Source organism: Diadema antillarum, unplaced genomic scaffold (assembly GCF_040938485.1).
Source record: "Diadema antillarum isolate AM-2024a unplaced genomic scaffold, OU_Dant_1.0 seq00002313_RagTag, whole genome shotgun sequence".
Classification (NCBI taxonomy): Eukaryota; Metazoa; Echinodermata; class Echinoidea; order Diadematoida; family Diadematidae; genus Diadema; species Diadema antillarum.
In genome coordinates this window covers 41,237-58,086 of record NW_027272935.1, presented here as the reverse complement: position 1 = coordinate 58,086, position 16,850 = coordinate 41,237, and the positions used below count along the sequence as shown (strand labels likewise).

The following is a 16,850-nucleotide window of genomic DNA, read 5'->3' as shown; positions in this document are numbered from 1 at the left end:
GAACGCTGTATTTGCCCGGCATATCTGCAAGCATTTTTATTGATGAATAGTTGCTATGGATCATTGTGCTATACCATGTGATTTGCATCCTGAAGTGACCGCAACGTACCTTATGCAATTGTTTTTCGCCCGTCATCTGTCGTTTGTCGGGTGTCGTCTGTCAGTCTTTAAACTTTTTACACTTTTTTACTTCTTAAAAATCCCTGGCTGGATTTTCACCAAACTTGTCAGGAATTATCGTAGGGAAAGAGGTCACAAGTTTGATCAAATGAGCTACACTGCCCCCCCCCCCCCCAAGGATCAGAGGCATAGCCGCCTATGCCAGTTACTAAATGATTTTCAAAAATCTTCTTCCAGGTCCAGAAGTGCTAGACCCAAGTAATATTGTGGGAAGATACCTTTTAAAATGAATGATAAGAGTTGTATTTAGGAGTCCCCGGAGACATCCTGTAGGCCTCTTTGAGGGGTACCATGAAAAGGGGGGGGGGGGGGGGTCCACCATTGTTCCATATATGTACATGTTTTGATTTCTTAAAAACTCCTGGCTTGATTTCAACTAAACTTGCCTGAGGTTTGCTGACTAGAGCAACAAGTAGTGTTTTGAAACTGGATTCAAAGCATTGGGGCAAATTTTATAAAAAGCATGAGGCTAGTTGACACGAGGACGCCGTACACTGCGACTTGGATCAAACACATTGCAAGTTGTCAAAGTACATGTACTTGAGCATTCAATGTGTTCATGTAGCATGCCAGTCAATGTGAATGACAGAATAACCTCCATGGCCACTGCACCTTAATTAACTCTCTTCTCCAAAATACCTGTGTTCCCACTAAAACATTATGTTGTATTACTATTATAATATTATAAGTACTGTTTGATTCCATTGACAGCTGGAGAGGTACAAACTAAAGATGATGGAAACTCAAAGGGACCTTGAGCATCAGTTAGAACAGGCCCAGAGAGAGGCTCGTGAAGCACAAGCAGAGCTCATGAAGATGAAGGTCTCACAGGAGGTAATAATTATTTTTGTCTGTTTGTGAATGGTTTATATACCACGTACGTGACCCCCACCAGTAAACTTGCCTAAAAAACTGCATTGTCTTAGGCTCCGGCAATGCACAAACCGCAACCAGCCAACACAGAAAAGAGAGAAGAAATTTGAATAAGAATAGAACCACTCGACTGGCATGCCATGCTACCCTGAGTGTATCCGTATACACTGCACAACTGCTGCCTAAACCTCACTTTGTCTTTTGCGCTCTTGGGCGCTAGTCATCTCTCGCAGCGTCGGCCTGTTCGTGTGCGCTTGGCGTTCGATTGTTCGGCTGGGTGAGATATCACGCTCTATTCAGGCTGGGACCCAGCGGGCCATTCAAACATTGGTACCATCCCCTCCTACGGCGCCAGTCCACCTGCCCGTGTACTTGAGTGCCCTTGGTACTTATTCTCACACTCGTCCATCGCCTGCGCTTGGCGCTTTCCGTGGTGCTCTCCAGCTTCCTCCGTCTGGTCCGTTGCAGGCAGCTCCCCCCGCTTGCATGGGTTTTTGCCCCTCCTGCAACAAAGAATTTAGGGCAGGGTTCTCCTTCCAAGCGGATGTTGCTGGCAATGGTGACTTCCCCTCGGGCTTTGTCAAGCCCCGCTTTATGAGATCTGCCATCCCACCTCGCGGTTTTAGGACGTGAGTCGCAGGCAATTTAAGTCTTCCATGGGAAATGTTATGCGCCCAGCGCACAGGCGGTGGAGGAGTCGTCTCCGCTGCTTCTTTTATGGTAATCAGTTGTGCAACTATACGGGTACACTCAGGATAGCACGGCACGCCAGTCAAGTGGTTCTCTTCTTATGGCTGGTCGCGGTTCGTGCATTGCCGGAGCCTGAGACAAATGCTGCAGTTTTTAGGTAATTGTGCAGGTGAGGGTCATAAGTAGATAAACTGATCATTCCTGATCATACTAATTGTTTACAAAAAACAGCATGGATGCATGAACAAAAAAAATAATAGAGAGCAACTGACAGTTCTCCAATGGATGCTTAGAAATTTGATAAAACATGTTTGGTATAATGGTGTGTGTAAGGACATGCTTCCATTTTACATACTTGCAAGGCTAACAATCTCTTTACATAACTGTGTGACTGTGTAAGAGCATGCATCCATTGTTCATACTCGGCTATCAATCTCCTCAAATAACTTTCTGTGTAAGAGCATGCATCCATTGTTCATACTTGGCTATCAGTCTCCTCAAATAACTGTGTGTGTAAGAGCATGCATCTCTTGTACATACTTGGCTATCAGTCTCCTCAAATAACTGTGTGTGTAAGAGCATCATGCATCTCTTGTACATACTTGGCTATCAATCTCCTCAAATAACTGTGTGTGTAGGAGCACGCATCTCTTGTATATACTTGGCTATCAATCTCCTCAAATAACTGTGTGTGTAAGAGCATGCATCTCTTGTACATACTTGGCTATCAATCTCCTCAAATAACTGTGTGTGTAAGAGCATGCATCTCTTGTACATTTTTGGCTATCAATCTCCTCAAATAACTGTGTGTGTAAGAGCATGCATCTCTTGTACATACTTGGCTATCAATCTCCTCAAATAACTGTGTGTGTAAGAGCATGCATCTCTTGTACATACTTGGCTATCATAGGAATGAGATGTAGTCAAATGGGAATATATTTTTGTACGTTTAAATTTGTAGGCTGAATTGGTAGCTACCACACCTTGATGTAAATCATCCTATATTTTGGAAGGGATATTTTCCCCCTTGGTGCATCAGAGGTTTGTTAGGAATGCAGATCCATTCGTAGGAGAGGCCAACCTCCCTGGGGCTCTCGTTCAGCCTTTTTGTGTGTGTGCAAAAGAATCCACAATATCTTCTTTAATCCCCAAATTGTAACCAAGATTAACATTAATCCCAAATCATTAAAGCATATGATTAATCAAGAGCTCTAGCATAATGAGAATGATGAGAATTTTATCATAGCATCCGATGCTTGATGTCACAGTTAGTCCAATTGATAGTTGTACAGGTAGTAATAGTAAGTTGTACTGGCACGACCATGATGTTAATTCCATCCTCATATGATCCTTTTACTATTAGCTGCGCTGGCATTCATGTGGGCAGCTCTTTTTTACAGAAGACAAACAAAAAGCACCTTTGTGTATTACAGTCAACTCCACGTAAGTCAAAGTCGCATAACTCGAATAATCGCCTGAGTCGATGATTGTAGAAAGTCCTGATTTTCCCCCATAGACACACGTGTGTTAAAACTTCGCATAACTCGAATTCTGTACGTCGAATTATCGCCTAAGTCGAACAAATTTCCCGGAACAGTTGCAATAAAAACCATTAGATACACGTCACGTAAGTAGAATAAACCACAACATGTTGTCAAGCACGCGCCACCAGTTGTAGCACATTCCATCTTTGTTCAGCCCGGTTAAACGTTAGCACAGACGACTGAAGCAGCACATTCCAGCAAATTTAGACTAGCCGTCGCACTCCCAACGCTCATCTCTCATCTCTGTTGCGTTAGTTCTTATTTCCCCTCTCTCTTCACAGTTCCTTATTCGCCCCTTCTGTTTGCCTCTCTCCCTTTCTTTTTTCAGCACTACAATCTCACTTCTAGCAAGCGAACGACATCAAAGCAACATGCGCTGCAGCTAGGGCATCCCATGTGTTGAAATATAAACTCCGCGTAAGTCAAGTATCGCCTAAGTCAACGCGTTTAACTCATTCCCGTGGACTTCGACTTACGCGGAGTTGACTGTATTTATATAATTTGAACTGTTAGTTAAATTAATGAATGTTAAATAGCGTTTTTATTGGTTCTTTTTATTCCAGCAGTTCAAAAAGGCGTTTAATGATGATGGATCGGCTAACGAGACATCTTGCAGCGGATGTGTACCAGAAAGCTCATTTGATTCCACGAATTCTGATGACGATCTACCAGGTCTGTCAAAATCTAGAGAGAAGAGACAAGAAAGTATGCATGGACTTGACCTAGAGATGACCAATGTAAGTTCTAGTGTTTTGTGTACTTTGCCAATAAAGTAAACCTAATTGTTAACCCGTTAGCACTCAGAGCCTCCGTGAAACGCGTCAGCTTACTCCTCACAGCGGTGTGCCAAAACACGGTATTATAGACCTTGGTCCGCAAAAATGAAATAATGCTTTAGGAGTTGATTTTCGTCAATCGCAAGTTATGTTTATTTTGGAGAATAGAAAATGGGGAATTTTCCTAATTTTGTGCTGAAAATACTATGAAATTGCTAAAAGTGGTACTTACATCCAGTAATCGGAATTGACATTGAAAATCATCTTGAAATACCGATTCACGAGCTCTCCTAAAGATAATATTGGTTTTTTTTCTTGCAGCGTAGTCATTTCGATAGCGACGAGTTTTGGCCTATATATTTACATGCAGCAAGATCAACTAGCGCGGCTTTGTTTGCCCGCTGCTGTGCATCACTGTGTTTGAATGGAAATTTCATGAAGATGGTCCACAGGAAGCATCAACTTTTTATTATGGATGTTCACGGCAGAAATCCCATTGACCAAACAAACACAATTGCAGCCCTGTACGGTGCGTATTACGGATACTAAAGCGCGCTAAAAATGGACGGGCGGTTTGAGGAGTAACCTGAGAGGCGGTTTCGGGCAGTTTGAGTGCTAAAGGGCTAATAAATATCACTTTACTTTCCTTTCTCTTTGAATGAAAGGTTATATTTGTCATCCTGTGTTAAAATAATAATTGAATGGGTGAAAAGGCGGACGGAGTTCAGTTGACTACATTATAATCAAATTTTTCCAGTATAATTGTGCATTGTGTTTTCTGTTGTCCTTAATTTCAGAACATGAAAAGGACGTTGGGTAATGACAGCTCATCAGCTAACGAGACATCTGGCAGTGAATGGTTACCAGACAGCTCATCTGATTGTACAGAGTCTGATGATGAACCGCCAGGTATGTCAAAATCTAGAAATGAGACTCGTGACCCTCATGGAGAAAGTGTGCAAGGACTGGACAAGGAGTCAAGTGGACAAGATGCTTTCCAGAGAGACAATGTACGTTGGATCGGATCTTCAAGAGCTAGAGCGAAAACGGGCGAGAGAGTCTGGGACAAAGTACACTATTGCATATTCTGTAATAAGGGATACAAAAAGGTAGTAGAGCACTGGTTTAAAAAACACTGTGAGGAAGCGGAGGTGGGTAGTATCAGTGCGCTGCAGATAGGAAGCAAAGAGCGGAGAAGCCTCATTGCTAAATTAAGAAAATGTGGAGACTATGAGCATAACTCTCGGGTATTAGGAGGGTCAGAAGAAGGCCCATTGGTGGTCCACAAAAGGCCAAAATTTGGGACAAAGGATAACCTGAATACATACAATTTCTGCTCAGGATGCAAAGGCCTATACAAGAAGGCAGCATTGTACAGGCATGCAAAGAAGTGTAAAAGAAGAGCAAAAAAGCGTGAAAATCATCAAAGGTCAGGAGCTGCTCTGATGCCAGTAAACGGAACAGTTTCAGAAAAACTGAAGGTAGTGTTTCTGGGAATGCAAAGTGATAGGTTAACACTGATTGCGAGAAATGATCCTATGATTGTCAAACTTGGGGAGTATTATGTAAATTCAGCAGGCCACACGGATAATTACAGAAATTATGTCTCACAAAAGATGAGAGAGGCATCTCGTCTGCTTTCCCAGGCACGATCACTAGATCCATGTATTCAAACAGCAAAGGATCTAATTAATCCAGAAAACTTTGAGGTAGTCATGAGTGCAACATATGAGTGCTGTTCTTTCAATGAAGCTACTGCAACATATGAAACTCCTTCACTCGCTAGAAAATTAGGTCATTGCCTAACCAGAATTGCTGACATACTAGATGCTGAAAGTTTAAAGGCAGGTGTAGTGAACAAACATGCTGCAGGTTTCAAACGACTCATGGCTCTTGAATGGGGTCCCAGAATATCATCACATGCACTCCGTCAGGCTTCAAATGAAAAGTGGACGAATCCACGTCAACTCCCTCTCACAAATGACATAATGAAACTCAACAAATATGTTGGAGAGCAGGAAAAACATGTGAAAACAAGAATCACACATGAGGGTATCAATGAGAACTCATTTGCAGACCTTGCAAAATGTGCACTGACGCAAGTGGTCTTATATAATCGTCGAAGACCAGGCGAAATGCAATTTCTGAAAGTTCACACATACAAGACAAGAACAGTTCATGGGAGAAGTACACAGCGTGAAGTGCTCAACTCCTTGCCACTCTCTGAACAAGTAGCTATAGATCGATTGTCATTGATCTACATACGTGGAAAACGAGATCGGGGTGTTTCAGTTCTTCTTACCCAGAACATGAAAGACTCTCTAGACATTCTTGCAAATGAGACGAACAGGCAGAAGGCTGGTGTCAGTGTTGATAACCCATATGTTTTTGCTAGATCTCATTTTGATGCTGAAGGTCCGCATCGCTCCCATGACTGTCTGCGAGCTTTTGCAAAGGAGTGCGAAGCAGAAAGCCCATTGTCACTTACAGCAACTAACCTACGAAAGCAGATTGCCACTATGAGTCAGCTATTACATCTCAATGAACATGAACTTGATCAGCTAGCAGAGCATTTAGGGCACAGCATGTCTGTGCACAGGCAATATTATCGCCTCCCTAGCGAGGCACTTGTCCTGGCAAAAGTGAGCAAGCTCCTGAATATTTTTGAACAGGGCAGGATTCAGGAGTTCAGAGACAAAACTTTAGATGACATTCATATCAGTGAGAACACAAAAGTTTTCATGGAAGAAAGTCCATGTCTCACTGATCAGCCAAGCCCCAGTTCTCATTTGACAAATACTAGTAGTCCGACATTGTCACGAGATGCATCAGTAAATGAAAGGCGCAAGACTGCAACAGATGATGAAACACATCAGGAAGTCAATACAGTACAAGGTAAAATGGGCACTGGCATAGGTTTCAAGCGAGCACAAAGAAGAGCTAACACCTACCAGGACACCTCTTTTCCTGAAAGAAAAAAAAAATGTGGCCAGAGAGAAGCATGGTCCAAGCAAGAAATATCAGCAATAAAGGCTGATGTTGCACTAAAGAAGTGTCTGGCCTTAAATAAAGTCCCATCTTTGCCAGATTGCCAAAAGGCTATAGACAGCTTTCCTGCATTGGGCAAAAGGACAACTGTACAAATTAAGAGCAAAGTATGGAACATGTTACAAACAATGCGAAGAAAGGCTGCACGTCTGTAGAGTTTCTTCCTTATTGGAGTCCATGTGACAGTAAATGATTGGGCTACATTGTTGTTGTTAGAGCCCATTTCAATATGCATTCCTCTCATGAGATGTTCTCTGTGTGATAAGAAATCAACAATGATCCGTTTAGCCTCTGAGTTTCTGACAAGTCTAAACTGACCCTGGGAGGGACAGGTTAGACGATTCCTAATATAAACTTTCAAACTCCTAATTTGTCAATATCACAAAAATTTTGAAAAACTCGAAAGTGGAATTTGTTCTTGCTTTATGTAAATTGAGGAGGTATTTCACTTTACACCGACAGACTACAGACCTACAACATATGGCGAACTTTCTAAGCCTTGTGGTGATTGTGAATAGATCAATATCTTTCAGAGGTTCAAAAATGACTATCAGTAACTATAGTTTTCATTGTATTTAACATTGTCTGGTCTCCTGAAAGTTTACTGTTTCAAGAAAGCTACTTGCATCTGGGCGATGTAGCTACTGATATGAAATTGAAGCCTTTGAAGGATTCATTTGTGCTATAATGTGAAAACAAGGAAAAAATGATTTTGTGATTGTAAGAAAAAAATGTCCCCGAAAATGTTAAAATTAATCTCTGTATTATGGCAAGTATTGGATCTGTAGGGACAAGTTTTTGTATTGTTTGTGCTATTAAAATGTTACTTGCCACTTTGAAATATTTTGCTTTGAATGCTTTTTGAAGCTTGTAATTAGATAGAAAGTGTTATTTGGATCTAATTCCTAAAACCATCAATGTGTAAACTTTTTCCTGTAAAGTAGGATTTTTGCTACAATCAACGTTCACTGTAAGGATGCACACCATGAGGGGTCATTCCTCCTTGGTCATATGTCAGCTTCAGTGTACATGTGCCAATTTGTTTGGTACAGTCCATGTTGAAACATTCTCTTTTTGTATATCCATAGACATTGCAATCTGGATTTGTTCTGGCTAGCAAGTACATGTAAGATGGAAATTTTACCCGTCTCTATTAATGCTCACTTGCTCATGCGTCTTCCGCCATTCGTAAACGTATTAGATGTTTGACTTCTCAAAAATCTGTGGCCCGATTTCAACCTAACTTGGGTGGAATAATCCTAAGGGAGAAGAGATCTAAGTTTGTTCAATTGGGGTATGCCACCCCTCAGGGGGATGGGGCATAGCCCCTTTTGTTAAACACACAGTAGATTTCAATAATCTTCTGCTCCCGATCCAGAACTACTACAGCCAGCCATATTGTGGGAAGATGCCTTTGTGGACAAAAAATCAATGTTGTTCATTGGAGCACCCAGGGTCATGCCGTTTGGCCCCTGGGAGGGGTACAAGTGGGGGGGGGGGGGGGGGGGGGGGGTTGTCTCCCTTTAGTACAAAGTACACTTTTGACCTTTTCTTCAAAACTCATGACCCTATTTTTTTGACAACATTTGGCATGAATCATCCGTAGGGAAAGGGAGTTAAAGTGGAGAGTCTCACCCCTAGGGGGTTCAGTGGCTTAGCTCTTGGGTGGGGCCAGCTCCTCATGGTTTAAATATATTGTTTACCTTTTATCCATCAAGGGGATCAGGGGCATAACCCCAGAAGGAGGAGCCTCCTTATAGTGTTCAATGCATAGTTAAACCTTTACTTGAAAAGTAATGGCCCTATTTATACAAAACTTAGCATGATTCATCCTTAGGGGAAGGTAGTTAAATTTTCTTAACATTTGAATGTGTACATTAATATCAATGGCAGACAGTTCTGCAAAATTTAGTAAGTAAATGTGTTGTACATGTGCTACTCATCTTATAAATATAAGCTGATAGGATTCGTTGTATGAAATACTGAAAATTAGTGTTTGAAGAAGTGTTCACGTTGCCTCTTTGTTTGGGGTAAATTGCTTGTATGAGGAAGGCAGTCCTGGAATAGATACATCACCTTGTTGGAGTATATATTATTATTAAGGATTTTCTTGTCAGAATATGACTTTGACAATAAAGTTTGTTCCTTTGTATTATTATCATTAAGGATGTTATTTCACTTCAAACTGTTACTATATGGGACAAATCATTTACTTAGGTGAAGAGACCTGAACATCGTCCCCTCACCCCTTTCAATTGGGATAAAAGGACAAGTGATTTATAATTTTAATTACTTGTTTGTGTGACTCAACATTTCCATGAGCAGTCTTTCACAATGCTAGTCAGTGGTTCAATAGTAAAGCTCAAGTTTATCAATATCCCCACTCCCTCACCCCTCCACCTACTACTAAGTTGGTAAGCCATAGTTATAATACCAATGTTAATATGGTTGTTTGTGTGCTTGTTTGTCCAATTTACCCCCCAAAAGTGTCCCAGTTGTCCTTATCTATTCGGGTAAATGGGAGGGTTTGATACCCTTGATTTTTTTCTTTATCCCTGAAAATGATATGCATGTATATGACGACACCAAGACAGAGTATTTCATGTGTCTGAATGATATTTCTTTTGTGTCAGGCAAAAATTTTATTTAATGTATTTCTGCTCAACGTAATCCACAAATCATGTCCAATTTACCCCATTGTACCCAATGGGAACTTATCAGTGGGATATAGCTTGTCATAAGAGTTGAGGGTTTACAGACAATAATAATTGTTATACCCAATGCCATGCTTGAAATTTGTGCATGTCTTCATTTTATATTTTTCACCTAAACTTCTTCTGTCATGTCTATGTCTGCATTGTCCAGCCATCTGCAAAGTTTCTTCCCTAATTTTGCTATTATGAACATGACTCGGAAGTAGACAAATTTTGTCTCTCATTTTTGGGAGACTATAGAACTTTTGTACCGACATACAGTGACATAAATGTAATATACCTCCTCAACAGAATCAAATATGCAACATAACCTGGTCATTGTTTTTTTTGTTAATGATGTTCAAAAGATCTATTATATGTGCTACCTAAGTTGATTCAAAGCGTCTTTTATTATTTGTTGATTATCAACTGAGCAAAACAACACAACCAGATAATGCTAAAAGTTGCCATGGCATAGCATTTAATTGTTCAATCATGACAGTGGGTACAGGCCTCATTGCATGCTTGAGCACAATTTTGAACAGTGGCCATGTGACCATGATTATTATGCATATAAATTTGCATTATTCATTATCTTTTGATTATCACCTGAGCACAAAATGCTAGAATTTGCAGACCGCCATAGCATACCATTTAATTTATCAACCATGGTAGTGGGTCCATATCTTATTGCGTGTTTGGACACAATTATGAACATTGGCGATGTCAACCATGAATATTATGTACAAGTATTGGCATTATGATCACATTTTGACATACAATTCATGTAAAAAAAAAATAGTTGCAAGTCACAAGTATTGAATGCACTGTAGAATGGTATAATTTCAACTTCAGTTGAATTTTATTGCGTTTGAATGTCATTTATTGTCATTTATGAATACACAAAATTATAATTCTGTGTTGATATAATTACATAGTATTCATTTTTCATGTTCAGTCTGTTCTCTTGATATTCAAATAAAAAGAAAACTAGAAGCAGCTCTCATTTGTAATGTGCCTCTCTCAGTCATTTCAATGTACGTTTTGAATACCTCTTGATGGGGAGGGGGATTCATGCTCTTGTTGCTCACTTTCAAAATGCTTCCTCACCCAACATCTCGTAACCAAAGCTCACAATGCACATGTATAATAAAGTATGGCAGCAGTTGACCCCCCCCCCTTAAAAGAAATCATAATTAAGTAAGTAATGAAATCAATTAATAGAACCCCCCCCCCCTTATACATTTTCGCTGTCTTAATATATTCCCATTAGGTCCCCGTTGACCTAACCTCTATGCATCTAATCCCTCCCCCCCCCCCCCCCCAAAAAAAAAAATGGAAATAAAACAGACAAGTCAGAATGGAAGGGGTGGGGGTCATTGTACCCCACCATTGCAAAACCCTGGCTACGCCAATACTTATCCCCTCGCACAATCCCCCAGCCCTTTTAACAGCAAACTTGATTTATTCCTTGGCTTGACTGAGAGGGCGCCCTCCCATTTGACACACATCATAATATTATGTGAGTACACACAATCACACATACACACACACTCACACAGTAAAAGCACACTTGCTCTTACAAACAGTACATTTCGAGCGCTCCTCGAATTCCTGTTCACGGCTTACCGGCTCGAACTGCATGATGCACGAGTATGTGTGTGTGTGTGTGTGTGTGTGTGTGTGGGTGTGGGTGTGTGTGTGTGTGTGTGTGTGTGTGTGTGTGTGTATGTATGTGTGTTTGTGTTCTATTGTGCCTGGTCAATTTCTGCCTGCAAACTACCCTGGGTCCCAGGGTATACCGGGTAGTTTGCAGGTACAAACCCTTGTTGGGAGTAACAGAGTCTGCAGCAAGACTACTACATGCACTCAACTGGCACTGTCCCTCAGACTGTTGGGAGACGCTACAGTACAGGGCCTATGGCAAAGTGTAGTCTTGATGCAGACACCTAAACAACCAGCAAGGGTTTGTGCCTATAAACTAGCGGTCTGGCTACCCCTTTCCCGACCAGATATTTTGTCAGTTTTTATATTTTTATGATGTACACTCATAGTACATTATTTTAGACCAAGTTTAGTTCATGGGCTCCATGGGGTAAATTACACCCGCCAAGGACCCTTTTCGGGGGGTTCCTGGGGGCCGAACCCGCCCCCCGGGACCAGGGTGACGCGCATTTTGTTAGTGAGGAGGGTGGCCCCAGCAACTCTGAGGGGTCAAACCTTTTGGGCTTGATGGGGTAAATTGAGTAGTCGCTAGCTCTCTGGCTATAAGTAAATCTACACCGTAGAATCTCAACTGGAGTGGACCGTGTAATACCGATGAGAGTATGCTTCGATGCACATATTAGCTGACCGGTGCTGTTCGTGGTTTACGAATGTTCCCCGATGGACAGCGAATAAATCGGGCCTCCCGTGAATCCCCACGCTACAGTTTTTGTTTTTTTTATAAGAATAAAACATAAGATTATCATATAGTAAAATTATGTCGAACAAAATTCTTCGTAAATCATATCTCTTGGTGATCATGAAAATTTCAGCCTATGCATGATCATAGATTTTTCCCCAACATGAAGATAATTTATGATCGAAATGAATTAAAGTATGACAATATATCCCCTCCCCAACACCCACCAAGGGAGGTATACGACCATTCTTCCTCCCTCGCGTCACCGTTCAAGTACACTCCCACAAACTCATCAACCACGATGTACGTTACGCCCTCTATCATTCAGGTCACTCTATTTTTTAACGGCAAGTTGATCCGTGGCAACCGAAGTATGAAATTCTCCTGCTGCAGACTGGATGCCTTCAGATCCCCGAATTTCCCGCCACTCGCCTTCGTGGGCACCAATACTCAAGGTGACTACAGGAACATCAATAATTACACTGTAAAAACATCGGTGTTAGATTTAACACCACGGGTGTTAAATCTAGGGCCTAACACCGATCAAACTTCAATAAAGGACCACACCCGCAGGTGTTAAAAATGCACTGTGATGGTGTTGAAAAGTGTTCACCTGACACTTTGTGGTGTTTATTTGACACTGTATAATCGTTATTTTGACACTGTACTGGTGTTAATTCAAAAATGACACCACATGGTGTTGATTTGATATCTGTTAGTGTTAATATCAATGGTTTAACACCCGTCCAGCTTCAATAAGAGACCACACCTGGTCCAGCTGGTGTTACTTTGGGGTAAATTTATTTTCACATTTTTTCAAAAATCTAGTATTTTAATGTAAAATTCTTGATCGTCTTGTTTAAATTAAAAATCAACAAAAAGTGCAGTTACTAAGAAACTCTTCAAAAAACAGTTTAAAATTTGGAAATGACACCCGGAGGTGTTAATTTAACACCATAAATGAGCACCGAAAATTTAACACCAGCTCGGTGTTCACTATTTAACACCGGACTTTTTGCAGTGTGCTAACAACATCTACTTGAGCTCATGATTCAGAGTGTACGTAATTATCATGTGTACTGATGAAATCGGGATGAAATATTGGGGTTTTGTTGGCGCTTAAAGAAAGTAAGGATATTTAGACCTATATAATACCAAAAGAAAGGGGATATGTTAAAAAAACATTTGTATATTCATATTATGTACCAACATTCGTAAATCATGAATGTATTTTTTGTTAAACTTTTACCTCTTTTGAATTTCATTCTTGAACAGCAATGTCAATAGCATAGATCTGTACTCCATGGGACAGTATGATACTAAAACGTAGTATTTCCTAAGTTCGAATCAGACAGTACATTGTAAACCAGGGCTACTTGATGTATGATCACTTTGGCACCGTCCTTCATCCTCCATTGTTTAATTCCAATGTGACATCTTTTATTTCGTTCATTCCATCATGGTTAGTGATCTGGACCAATGTCCGTCAACCGAAACCTGGTCAAGAGTTCAGTGTGAAGGCGAACATGACAGCCGAAGTGGATCTCCTTTGGATCTATCCCAACATCACCCTCGACACGGTGAGTTCGGGGAAATAGTCGGTATAATGTCACCCTCGAAACAGTGCGTTTGAGACAATAGTCGATAATAACATCACCCTCATTACCACGCCAGAAGGCAATATTAAACAGACTAATCACTGATATGTAGGCGTCACTGTCGCGAAATTGACCAAAGATGAACACAGGATAAAGGAAATGTTCCAATTAGCCGCTGATCGTATAAACATTGGGTCATTCGTGAAGGCAACTTAAGCCATCGTATGGATGGTGGAGTTTTTCAGGCTCCTGTAGCAACTTTGTGAGCGGTGATAAAATCGTCAAATTCATGTAGACATCTCTTTTTCCTTCGTTTGTCCTTCGGATTCACATCTTCGTGTAGCCTTCGTGTGTTTTTCGGGTGCCATCGTGTAACTTTCAGTAGGCGTCGTATTTGCTTCGGCTGCTGATTGGCTTTGACCAAGTTCCGGGCCAACTTCACACAAAATAATTGAAAAGTCCATATTTGTATTGCCGTCTTGTGTCAATTTTGGGACAGTGTCACGCCACCCTTACCCCGAATAATGATGGTTATTCCGCAAACGCAGGGGCGGATCCAGGAATTCTGTAAAGGGGGGGGGGGGGGGCGCAACTAATATTTCTGGTGGCACCTCCGGGTTTCATTTCATTTTTTTTCTTTTTTTTAACGATAAATAAAGGGGGGCGTGCGCCTCTTGCGCCCCCCTCTGGATCCGCCACTGAGACGTGTATTCTTTTTTATACTCTAAGGCCCCACTTAATCTCGACCAGTGGGCTGCGAAGCTCTCGCTGGTGGGCCGCCAAAAATGAAATGAATATTCATATTTAATCTTACTGGGCCTCAATAAAGTTTGTAGGAGCCAATGTGGACCTCGGGTTTGAAAAACGTTGAGAATCTATTGTTTAAAATCTTTGCCTTTAGCGAGTGTGCTCAACCGGGAAGTGAAAATCAAATTCAATTGCTTGATGAATGTCTATTCAATATTGAAAACGTAATTTTGTACGATTGAACATTGAACAGGTGAAGGCACATCTCCAGACTGACATCAAGGGCGTTGTGTTTATGACGTACGGCGCGGGAAACTTTCCATCAGACCGCAAAGACATCTTGAATGCTATCAAAGAGGCCGTTGAGGGCGGCAAACTGATCGTGAACTGCACCCAGTGTCCTAACGGACAAGTCACACCGGCTTACGAGACCGGACAAGTAAGTCTTGGTTTGACAGAAATACATTGTAGGGGCTTAACACCCGCCTTAGAATAAGATCAGGCCAGAAAAAAAAGTGATCTTAAAGGTCTTGTTTTCCTTTCGGAGCAGTGATTAAAAAAAAAAAAAAAATGTTCAAGATATCACTTTTGATGCATATGTGTAGGTCAGTTGTATCACAAAACATCCTACCATATAATTTTTTTGCAATAAAGCCTGAAATAATGTTATAAGGAAATATCACTATTTTTCTCATTAAACCATACGGTTAAGTCTGGAAACATTTTTATTATAACTTTTGTTCACATTTTAATATTTAACAATACTTAATATTGATTAAACTAGTTCAAATTTTTGCATTGGCTGTTTCTATCCCTAACGCACATTTTAGAACGATTTTGACGCTTTAATGCTGGATTTTTGTTTCATCTGCAAATGGTAAATTATGCCTTTAAAGATCGGTAGACCACTCACCTAGATGACTACTGAGTAAAGGAGACACTAGTAAACAAAACCTAGAGTTGAGAGCATGACTTTATTTGTGACCCTGCACCTCAAAACAAACAAAAAGTCGCCAGACATGAATTTTTAGTTAAGACCATATTCTGAAAGAGCAGACTTTAAGCTTTAAAATGATGTATAACTCAAATCAAATGGACTCTCCTAACCTATCTAAATATCGGAAAGAAAGCACAAACTCAGGAAAAGTGTGAACTGAGAAAAGAGGCTCTGAAGTACAGTGTCTATTCAAGCGCTTAATCTTTACCAAACTGTCCTGGCTGTGCGATGAATGGGACAAAAAACAGGAAGTAAACCACCAGAGTAACAACAATGAAGGGATTATCAAATTGAACTGAAATTAAACATGCCTCATTAACACATTCTGTCCATAATCAATGCCAACTTTCAAAGCAGTAGCACTATCCTTTCAAAAGTTATTAGAGTTGAAAGTGAAGAGTGTGGACAAGGTTTTTCAGAAATGAAAAAGGGATTCTAAAGACACACCTAATCACACTATTCTACCAAAAATGTTCGAGAGAAACTGCTAAAAAAACACACTTTCCTGCCCGTTTTATGATACCAATTTTTAGCATATTGTAAAAGAACACCCGCTCTTTCAGAAAATATGAAAAAGTCAAGTTCGGCTAGGTTGATCCATTTCACTTATTTTCAGTCCTCACGCAAAATCAGTGTGTGCGACTTTATGTTCGTTTTGAGGTGCACGGTCACATTTGAGAAATTAATTAGATTTTTTTTTTGTGACTCTGATTTTTTATGTAAGATGAGAAAACCATGCATTGTTATTGTTTTGTACACGTTCTTAAACATGTTTAATTCGCGTTTATCAGGATCGATCTAAATTCTGTTGATCCGTGAGTTTGCTTATCAAATTTTGTTCGATGTTTTATCTTGGTTTATTAAGGTCCTGATAGAGGCAGGGGTAATCCCCCTCTCTGACATCACACCAGAGGCGGCGCTCACCAAACTTGATTACGTCATCCAAAACTTCACAGGCTCAGAACGCGAGGCTTACCTCAAACGTAGCCTGCGGGGAGAGATGACGGTTCAGTAGTTTGATCATATATTTCAAGGAGTTTTTAAATTGATTTGATTTGATCTGATCTGATTTCATTGTTCCACATCTAAAACAAAAATAATATGATAAAATCGATTGAACTTTAGACTGGACCAAGCGTCGTAATTACAAAGAATACAAGAGAAGACAATTGTATAAACATGAAATGTGTGGGACCTACTGAAAAAGCAGAGCTTGTGATGTATAGGTCCCGAGATGAAAATGTTGGTCTTGTTAAACAAAAAACCTAGTAACAAAAATTATGAAAGAAAGGAAATGAAC

The 16,850-nt window shown here is 40.6% G+C and overlaps 2 protein-coding genes across 2 annotated transcripts; both read left to right on the top strand.

Annotated features, from left to right (window-relative positions):
* Positions 1-973: 973 nt before the first annotated feature.
* On the top strand, positions 974-8,524 carry LOC139714550 (uncharacterized). Its single transcript, XM_071626241.1, has 3 exons — positions 974-1,014; positions 3,854-4,024; positions 4,861-8,524. The coding sequence occupies exons 1-3, from the start codon at positions 991-993 to the stop codon at positions 7,264-7,266; spliced, it is 2,601 nt and encodes an 866-aa protein (XP_071482342.1). The 5' UTR covers positions 974-990; the 3' UTR covers positions 7,267-8,524.
* A 3,985-nt stretch (positions 8,525-12,509) lies between these two features.
* LOC139714551 (L-asparaginase-like) lies at positions 12,510-16,565 on the top strand. The gene is made up of 4 exons (XM_071626242.1): positions 12,510-12,663; positions 13,676-13,788; positions 14,807-14,992; positions 16,416-16,565. The coding sequence occupies exons 1-4, from the start codon at positions 12,510-12,512 to the stop codon at positions 16,563-16,565; spliced, it is 603 nt and encodes a 200-aa protein (XP_071482343.1).
* The last annotated feature ends 285 nt before the right edge of the window (positions 16,566-16,850 follow it).